Below are 10410 nucleotides of genomic sequence, written 5' to 3' on the forward strand. Positions count from 1 at the left end.
TTACTCTGATACGTTAAGTTCGTGACTGTTATAAGGGTAGAGGCCGATAAAGATATGTTGACTATTCTAAGGATACAGAATAAGTGCGTCTTACTGACGATACTGTGTCTGGGGAAGGCTAGGGGTGGGTGTGTCTAAGGACACGGGACTATCGGATTTGTTGATGACAATTTTGATTAAGGAAGTGAGGGCAGTAGACACCGTCTCCGATTGGATAATAAGACGGTTGGTGGACCAAGAAGGGTTTTAGCTGCCCTTGCGAGAATGTTGCTAACGGAACATACCGGATGTGGGGAAAACCAACTTTCCATGTTAACACGTGGTAAACAATAAACATAAAAGGAAATCTAAGACAAGTGATACTCGCTTGGCCTGAAGGACCTTAACTATGAAAATTCCAAGACCCCTGGTGGGTTCTTAAGACTATTGAGGGTACGCGCCAAGGATATGCAGACATCTGGGTGCCATCCTGTCCGCGGTGTGTGGCCTGGTCTCTGATGTGAATTGACGTTACATTCGCATCGTCAGTATCTGAACAATCTGATTCAGCGCCACCAAACGCCGTAAATCAGACAACTTTTCACATCCGCAGCTCGTCACCAAGGCGCGACCTGGCGACAGTCACGATAGCGTCATCATTATCTGAACAATCTGGTTCAACACCACCAAACGCCGTAAATCAGACAACCTCTCACATCCTCAGCTTATTGCCTACAAGCGACTTGAGGACAACCTCTCACGATCTTCTGGACCGGAAGAAACTGGATCCCGTCCAGAACAACAGAGTCGATTTCGAATCAAAACCTACAGCAAAGGTTTCGAAATCCACGATCATCGGATTATCTACGAGCATTTCCTCCTCAATCAGCATTTCAACGTTCAATCTGACTTATACCACGCCGCCTGTATCACCTGAGAGCAGGAATATTATATCGGAGAGACATTTTCCTGGACACAATGAGAAGACGGCACCTTCGTCATTACCGAAAGGCGTCACACCTGCTAGTTACCCGAAGCGGAATAATCTTCACGTTATCACCACCGTGATGAATTCTTCAAATGAGATCGATAGTTGTCAGAACACCCCATCAGCTCTCATCATTTGTCCACTGAGTCCACAGCTGCATCGGTCAAGTCTCGGATCGCAAACATCTCACTGAAGTCACCCTTGGCTCCAACAACGCCGACATACTCTCCAATACCAAGGCAAGTTACAGTCACGACGTCCAACGCTCATTCTCCACCAAGAATCATCACTAAGAGAACGCGATTCGGGCGGGTCATCGGGGGAAGCCCAGCCTCCCAATCAACTACAAAACTCCGCGTCGTGTTGGACGAATCAGCACCAAGCAACACCGGAGTTCCGTTCAACGATGCCTCTTGGACAGAGCTGGTCCACTACATTTCGTGTAGTGTTCCATGATACTTCATGGGTAGAGGTGTTCCATGACACTTCCTGGGCCGATGTGTTCCATGACACTTCATGGGCAGAGGGGTTCCACGACACTTCCTGGGCCGAGGTGCTTCACGACACCTCCAAGATCGAGGCATTCAACGACACTTTCTGGGAGGAGATGTCCCATAACACTTCCTGCGACCAACCATTTGGCAACATGGACCGGAATGGCTACAACAACCTGAAGGATACTGGCCGACGTGGAACCCAGTACCATTAATCGAAATACCGGAGCAGAAGAAGGCCACCTGTCTGTCTGTGACTCCGGCTGACCATAGTCTACTGGAGAGATTCTCTTCTTGGCCCAAGCTAACAAGAATTACCGCTTGTTGCCTTCGATGGAGACAATAACAGGATCGAGAGAGACCTCTAACCACGCATGATTTAACCAATGCGCATAACAAACTGGTCAGATTATTACAACTCTGTTATTTTTCAGATGAAATCCGTACTCTCCGAACAGATCGAAATTCTGCAACGACTCAATCCATTTCTGGACAAGGACGGGATGTTGCGAGTCGGAGGCCGACTCAGCCACTCACCAATGCCTTTCAATCAGAAACATCCAATCATTCTACCCAAATCCTCAGTTACAGTGCTCATAATCGAGCATGAACACCTCCTGAATCTCCACTCCGGAACTCAAGCTACCTTATATGCCCTAAGAAGATCTTATTGGCTTATCGACGGCCGTAGTCAAGTTTGGAGTACGCTGAAGTGGATAGTCAAGTTTGGAGTGGCTGCGTCCGTTGCTGCTGCTTACGTATTGGGCGATCTTCCAGCTGCACAGATAACGGAATCTCGGCATTTACCAACGTCGGAATCGATCATTAGGGACCGTGTTACATCAAAGAATGAAAGGATCGTAGCCGACGAAAAATCAAGGTATATGTAGCAATCTTTGTATGTCTTGCAGTTAAAGCAGTCCACATCGAGCTGACCAACGGCCTTCATTGCTGCTCTGCGAAGATTCATCGCTCGCCGAGGATTCTGTGTAACAATCTACTCTGATAACGGTACCAACTTCGTTGGCGCCAATAACGAATTACGAAAGCTCCGAAACCTCCTGCAGTCCGACGATCATAAGGTTCAGTCCTTTTTAGCTGATCGACGGATCGAATGGCGCTTCATTCTTCCCAACTCATCTCACTTCGGCGGGTTGTGGGAGGCTGCAGTGAAATCCTTCAAACGACATCTCAGACGTGTCGTAGGTAACGAGCTTTTAACATTCGAAAACTTCAACATACTTATCATTAAAATTGAGTCTATCCTCAATTCTCGTCCTCTGACTCCAATATCATCAGATCCAAACGATCTTCTTGTCCTTACTCCCAGTCACTTCCTCATCGAAGATTCACTAACAAGTTTTCGAGAACGAGATTTCAGAGACACTCTATCCAATCGTCTCTCCAGCTGGCAATATATTCAAAAACTCAAACAACATTTCTGGCGCCGCTGGCATTGGGAGTATCTGAACGAGTTGAATACCCGAAACAAATGGAGCAAGGGCAGTCACGGCATACGAGAAGGCACCATCGTCATTCTCAGAGAAGACAACGTTCCTCCAATGCAATGGCCATTGGGCAGAATCATCAAGATCCAACCCGGCGCAGACGGTATCATACGGACGGCTACCGTTCGAACGGCAACGAGCATTCTGGATCGGAGCATCAAGCGGATGGTACCACTACCGAGCAGATCGACTCCAGATGACTCCGAAACAATCAACAGCACCGAAGTCTGACAAGAGATCCATCTCACAACATCACACCATACCACTTAATCGGTACCCTCTCAATGGGGGGAGTATGTTACGCCACGAGACTTACCACAGGTTTTTCTAACCGTCGCTCGCAGTCCTACAGTGTCGCAGACAGATCGTCTTATCTGCCCGACGGAACATATACAATGTATCGACGAGCGCATAGTTGTCACCAAGCAGCGAGTTCTAGAAACGTTGATTTTGGTCCGTTACGTTTTCCACACAAGAAGGCGGTATACGTGATTATAGGCGCGAACGATGACGTGATCCGAGCATAGTGGAGATCGTCTCTCAGAGAAGACAAAGAAATGATCGAAGGGCAATCAGTCTCTTCTGAAGAGTCAAACGTCATACATCAAGAAGTCTGACGATTAAAATTAAGGTCGCAGAGTCTAACGAATTCATTGAGAGATATCGTAAAGTCGGGTCGACTTTCTGTAACATATTTACTGTATTCATTGTTAAACAATGTGTGGCGTGTTCATCATATTATTGTTAAATATTGTCAAATATACCATTTTATGTTAACCTGTTAATACAGTGTTAAATTCATTGAACTACCCCTGTAATCAAAACAGAGGAACGATTATTTCGCGGCGTCGATTAGCAGAATCGTAGCGAGAATTTACGCCTCTCGCTGACGCGTTTTCCTCACAACCGCGTCTCTCCGCGAATGGTTATAACACTACTCTCTTCGTAATAGCGTTCTCTGTATACAAAAGGTCACGTGTATACAAAAGAGAAGATGTAAAGTTTTTCTTAAAGTAGTTACTTCAACATTTTCTTTGCCATTTCATTTGCTACCTAAGTACTATTTAAAGAATGAGTTTTTTAAAGAATGATTGTTGAAAATATTGCGTTACCTCATTTTACTGATTGTTGCTCAATCGGTTAATTCGATAGATGAGAAATTAATGACTCAAAACCCGACCGAAATATTGTAAGAATTAAACATTAGTACGTACAACTCGAAAAGTAAAACATATTTCTTTCATAGAATAATCACGATAGAATTTATTTACATTATCTACTTTACTAAATCAAGATGAAGAGTTACCTAATATAATGTAATAATTCAAGCGATATTGACGATAAGACAGAGCCAAGCGAACTGAACTAATAAGAACTTGCTCTTATCTTGCTAATATCAATGCTTGTACAAACAATCATATTAAAGTATTGCATTGTAATCCATTGCAGTATCGGCAAAGCCTTAAATTAAAACGCGCGTTTTAGATTACAATTGAACGTTTCGAAGAAATTCCGTGAATATAACAGACCATTTTCTGGTCACTATCCGACGATATAATAACTTCGATCGGGACAACACGTCAATTGATAAGATTAGAAAAATTAGGTATATTTTTGATAATAGCGCATCCATGCGTACCTTATAAAGCATGAACACTTGCAGAGGTAGGCTTTCATAAGGCAATCGTTGACGTGTAACTACCTAGCTGACATTTTACGTAGCCGACTGAGCGATTGATTTGTAAGGTATGTTGAGCTAATGACTGACGTATTTTTCCGACGATTTCGAGACATTGCTACAAAAATATCAATTTCTATATCGATCGAAATATGAAAGTCATAATGATCAGAGTTATTAAGGAAGCTATTACGTTTTCTTCTTATCACTAAATCATTCGATGGATTACGCGTATACGATTCCATCTATATTTCTTACAGTATTATCTTCTCATTCGTATCTCATAAATATTTGCAAGCGAGCTGAAACGTTAGATACGTATGTACATTGAAAATCTATGGCAGGTTACAAACGAATCTGGCGTAGTATTTAATTACATACGCTCAAATTAACGTTTCGCGTGATTTACAAGTAAAATCGAGTAAAGAAATTTCATCAACATTCACGAGCCGAAATAATAATATATAAATAAATAATATACCTTACAAAATAGAAAATAAACGTGGGTCATCCAGTGGATGCGCTTATTTGCCGAATCGATCCAAGATGGCAAGAATATTGATACTGTTCCTTATCAATCTGATGTTCCCGAATCTTCTACTTGGAGACGTGATCAGCTCTCAAGTCGACGATTTAAGCTATAGACTACCAATAGAAATCAAGCCAAATTTTTATGAACTAAATTTGACAGTGAATTTGAATTCAAATTTATCAGAAACAGACTTCAAATTTACCGGTGAAGTGAAGATCGACATTGTAGCTGAAACACAGGATGTCCGGTCAATAACACTGAACATGAAGAACCTCACTATAAAGAATATTAGCCTGTACCATTCAAATAAAACCGCTATTAAGCTGGATAGTACTGTATATGACGACGTACATGAATTTTTAATTATCATGCTTGATGACAAGCTTAAGAAGGGAAACAACTACTTGCTTACTGTGAGCTATTCCGGAGTCGTAAACGATCAATTAAGAGGATTTTACAGGAGCAGATCTGCCGACAAAAATGGCAATCTAATGTAAGAATACCTTCTTATATAGTTCGCAAGTCATCTCTTAGATAAATTTTTCATTTTGTATTCATTTTGCAAAATTACGACTGACTATTGCATTTCGAGAACTTTATTTTCATGTTGTAGATATGTGGCTGCGACTCATTTCGAGCCAACAGGTGCACGGTTAGCGTTCCCTTGTTGGGATGAGCCTGCTTTCAAGGCACGCTTCAACATTTCTATAACCCATTCGAAATCTTACCATGCGATTTCGAACATGCCAGTTGAAGAACTAAAAGTGGAAAACGACATGAAGACAACTAAGTTCAAAACAACTCCACGGATGTCCACTTATTTAGTGGCATTCATAGTCTCCAATTATGAATGCAACGAAGATGGCATGTTCAGAGTGTGTACTAAGCCACAGGCAGTGAATCAGACACATTACGCCTTAGAAAAGGGTAAAAAATTGCTAGACGCTTTAAATGAATATACCGCAATCAATTTCAGCCATTATTTACCAAAAATGGATCAAGTATCGCTGAAGGACTTTTCGGCAGGCGCTATGGAGAATTGGGGTCTCGTCACTTACAGGTAATTGTTGCAGCCCGTAATCAACGTTGGTCAAAATCACAATTCGATTTAACAGGTCAAAGTTCAAATTTCAACGGCAAACTCATCGCATGTTCGTCCAAATCGTATAAGAGTTTTTAGGATCGGATGATGAATCAAACATATAACATATCAGTAGAGTTTTAATAGTATGCTTTCTTAAAATTAGAAATTTTATTTTTAAGAAAACCAAATGTCATGGCTTTTTGTCTACATGAGGTTTATACATATGCATATCTAGTTTAGAAATCTGATTCATCAACGAATAACGTCTATAATTGCTAAGCTACCGTTAAACACATTCTTTTAAATTGTCTCAAAATAAAGAGCCTCGCCCTAAATTCCAGATTAAGAAAATTCTAAGTAAAAATCTCAATGACAGTAAATAAATTTTAAAAGTAATCATATCTCATGTATAGATCTGCAGTTAATGCAATATTAAAATCTATTTAAAATATATTATATTTTTGATGGCAGACTTCAATCGAAACTTTTCATTTCAGGGAGTCCGCTCTCCTTTATCAAGACGGTGTTACCACAACTCGTACGAAGCAAAGTATAACTACGATTATAGCCCACGAATTTACACATCAGTGGTTTGGAAATCTAGTTAGTCCAGAATGGTGGACGTGGATTTGGTTGAATGAAGGATTTGCAGACTACTTCCAATACATTATTACTCATAAAGTAAGTGTAATAAATAAATCTTCTACTTATATTCTATTAATTTGTTATAAGGGAATTGTTATAAACTGGATAATAAATTTTTGTTGCATTCAAAATTTTAATTCTCAGTTGCTCATATTTTATATGACTATTAATATAGCTACACATTCTATGTATGTTTCTGACCTCTACATCAATTAACGACTAGTATATCTTTTACCATTAAATTCTTGCCGAGTACTTTAAACGTATTCTTGTATCATATCTAGTACATTTGTAATATATTTGTAGGTACTACCCGAATGGCGATTAGACGAAGTGTTTGTCGTTGACAACATACAAGGAAACGCTTTCATTGCAGATGCAGGCGAAAATCCGCGTCCCATGAACAAGAACGCGAAGACGTCTCAAGAAATTAGTAGATTGTTCGACAATATTGCGTATCAGAAAGGTAAGAGATTTTCTCATTGTTATTAGAAGTAATTCCCAATACATATGTTCGAGAATATTAAGAGCAAAGTTCGACGCAACATTTTTAACATCAGATAAAAGATATAAACGAATACGATGTGAGCTTCGACAGTTTCTTCTTATTGGCTAATGTCAAGGGTAAGAGATAATAGGTACCTACGTATCTTATCAATTAATTCATATATTAAACCTTAGGCCTAAACATTATCAGACAAAAGATAAAAGGTGAGACTTTCGACGATAAATAGTTAGGAGTCGTCCTATAACGGATCTGTTTTTAATTTTTACAGAATTTAAATTTTTCATATAGAATCATCGAAATAAAATACACACACTATTGCTCATGAAGTACAATACATACACTATAATTCGCGAAAGTATATGAACTCGTATGAATATATTATACAAAATAATATATTATACATTTGAAATTTCTTTAGGCATTGTCATGAGATACGATTGTCATTATTATATTGGTACGATTTATAAAAAGATCTTTTGATAAAATATTTAAATAGAAAGTTACAAAATATTTATTACAAGTATAGGCTTCGCAAAGATTAACCAAGTATTCCAACAGTCAATTATTCATTACACTGTTTACGCTGTTCATTAATTTTTTACTAGCAATAAGTGTATTTCTTGCAATAAATTACTGCTAATTATACTTTTGAGTTAATTACAAATTTTACCAACATAATCAGGTAGTTATGTTTCATTAATGAAATTTTAAAAAGTTTCGAGTAACGGACACAATATATCCATCCATAATTTTCAAAAATTTTCTACGGCAAGTGTTCACATACTTTCATGAAGCATTTTAAGTGTTCGCACACCTTAGCCGATTTGCAACAGAAGAAAATTAATGTTAATAAACTAAGTAAGTAAATGAGCAACTTATGATCAAAAACAGCATATATCATCTTCTCGTAAATATCTATCAATAAATAGTAAAATGTAATTATTCTCCTTAAAGTTCACCAACAGTATTGTAGGATCTTTACTACAACTAATTTACTTACACTAAATGGATTAAACAGATGTTGGTTAAAAAGGAAAGGATGGTTATTTAACGTGAACTATATACAATAATGTACACTATATACCATAATTTAGACAACTAAATAGTTAATTTGCAACTCTCGCCATTACGGATACAACGTTCTCTCTTACGCGGACCACACTCTCTCGACAACGCAATTTGCACACTGACTTCTCGATTGACACTCTTTGACTTCTCAACTCACACTTTCTAACTTCTCAACTAACACTCTGACTGTTAATTCGTCTTTCTCCCTTAGCATCGCGTAAAATCACAAATCACAACTCACAACAGATTATATAAAAATAACAAGGTTGAGCCGAAACACAACTATTAACTTTCTTTTTATTACACTTTATTATGCACTCAATAGTCACAATTTAGTATACACTGAATTAACACATATATATTACACTTTACTCTAGCAACTTTATATAAATTAAGTAGGCGACTGACCTAAGGGTAGAAACCCGGTAAAGAGATGTTAACTGTTCGAAAGATGAAAAATCAATCAAGTTTAGTGACGATGTTGTGGCGGAGGAAAGCTAGTGATGGGTGAGTCTAAGGACACGAAAAGAGCTGATTTGTTAAGGGCAAGTTTTCATTAGGAAAGTGAGGGAAATAGACTTCGCTGTTAATTAGCTGATTTTCTAGGTTGGTGGGTGAGGAAGGGTGCTAACCGCCCTTGAGAAGAAGTTGCTAACGGAAGATACCGAACGCGAGAAAACTAACTTTCCCGTATCTTCCCGTAGTAAACAAAAATGTAAAGAACACTCGGAATAAAAGATTACCTCTTTTTGATCTGAAGGACGTTAACCATGAAAATGCCAAGATTTATGGTGGGTCCTTAAGATTATTGAGGGTACGCAGTAAGATGTGTAGACATCTGGTTGCCATCTTGCCCTCGGTGTGCGACCTGGTCTCTGATGTGGAATGATGTTACATGGCCAGGGCCACGCAGGCCTTTTCCGCGAAACTACTCGATTGTAGGATCGACGGTATGTCACGTAAACTTAAGGGTTGGTTGATGAAATAAAATAGCTGTGTCGTAACACAACTATTGTCATTATTTCACAGTACAGGTTTACACTGAACGGAGAGATGTTCACTGTTCGATGGTTTTGTCTATTTTTCCCCTAGGTGTTCTCGTCTCATTATGGAGGAAAGCTCGGTGTGGGTGTGCCCTTTTTAATTAACAATGCGGATTCGCTGTTCGCATCTTCCGTTAGAAAAAGTGAGGGTAACGATCCACGATGCCAATTGGTTATAGGTCATGTTAATAAATGAAGATAGGAGGAGAAAGCCTCCTACCAACGCGGCTAGTAGGTAATATCGTTTATGGAAAAAACCAGCTTTTTCGTTAGTCAAGTATTGGGGTTTTCCCATTAGGTAAATACCTGCTTTCCCCGTAATTAGTAAAGACATATAACAACCTAAGGGCTCTTTCAAGGACCATCCATAAACAGATAACAGAAATAATAAACTTAAAAAGTTTAGGTTTATGGTAGGTCCCTGGGGTAATTGAGGCTGCGCGGTGGCCTCTGATAAAATTGACGTTATAGATACATTGTTGGGCCTGTCGGCACTTCGGCTTTCTCGCGACATTGTTTATATTGTAAATTCGCATGTTCGTGAGGAGACGCGATCTCGAGGAAGCGCGCCAACAGGAGTCGTAAATTCCCTTTACGATTGACTAATCGACGCCACGAATCGTTCGATCCCTTATTTCTTGTGGGATAATAAGGGTAGTTAACTTGAATATAAAGCTGCTGTTAACAGGTATTATACGTCGGGTTTACATTAGAATTAGGGTTAGGGGCGTGAAACGAATCTTCGTTTGGGTTACACGTTGTCGCTATGCAATAGAGAAGACATTGACTAGTGCAAATACGATTATTATAGAACCGGACAAGTAACCGCGGTAGTTAGGTACACGAGAAACTAATGACAATGATCCTAGGTTCAATAACGAAT

The 10410-nt window shown here is 39.3% G+C and overlaps 2 protein-coding genes across 2 annotated transcripts in view; both read left to right on the forward strand.

Moving 5' to 3' along the window:
• The first annotated feature begins 1373 nt into the window (after window positions 1-1373).
• Window positions 1374-3447, forward strand: LOC105680391. Its single transcript, XM_012382220.3, has 3 exons — window positions 1374-1520; window positions 1896-2341; window positions 2408-3447. Exons 1-3 carry the CDS (start codon window positions 1374-1376, stop codon window positions 3198-3200), a joined length of 1386 nt encoding a protein of 461 aa, XP_012237643.1. The 3' UTR covers window positions 3201-3447.
• Window positions 3448-4841: 1394 nt separating this feature from the next.
• Window positions 4842-10410, forward strand: part of LOC100741130 (aminopeptidase N) — a 23073-nt gene continuing 17504 nt past the window's right edge. Inside the window, exons 1-4 of the mRNA XM_003487283.4 lie at window positions 4842-5672; window positions 5793-6239; window positions 6761-6944; window positions 7215-7374. Of these exons, the coding sequence (XP_003487331.2) occupies window positions 5194-5672; window positions 5793-6239; window positions 6761-6944; window positions 7215-7374 (1270 nt within the window). The 5' untranslated portion in view covers window positions 4842-5193. The remainder of the gene's footprint in view (window positions 5673-5792; window positions 6240-6760; window positions 6945-7214; window positions 7375-10410) is intronic.

The sequence above is a fragment of the Bombus impatiens genome, unplaced genomic scaffold, assembly GCF_000188095.3.
Source record: "Bombus impatiens unplaced genomic scaffold, BIMP_2.2 scf_0148, whole genome shotgun sequence".
Lineage (NCBI taxonomy): Eukaryota > Metazoa > Arthropoda > Insecta > Hymenoptera > Apidae > Bombus > Bombus impatiens.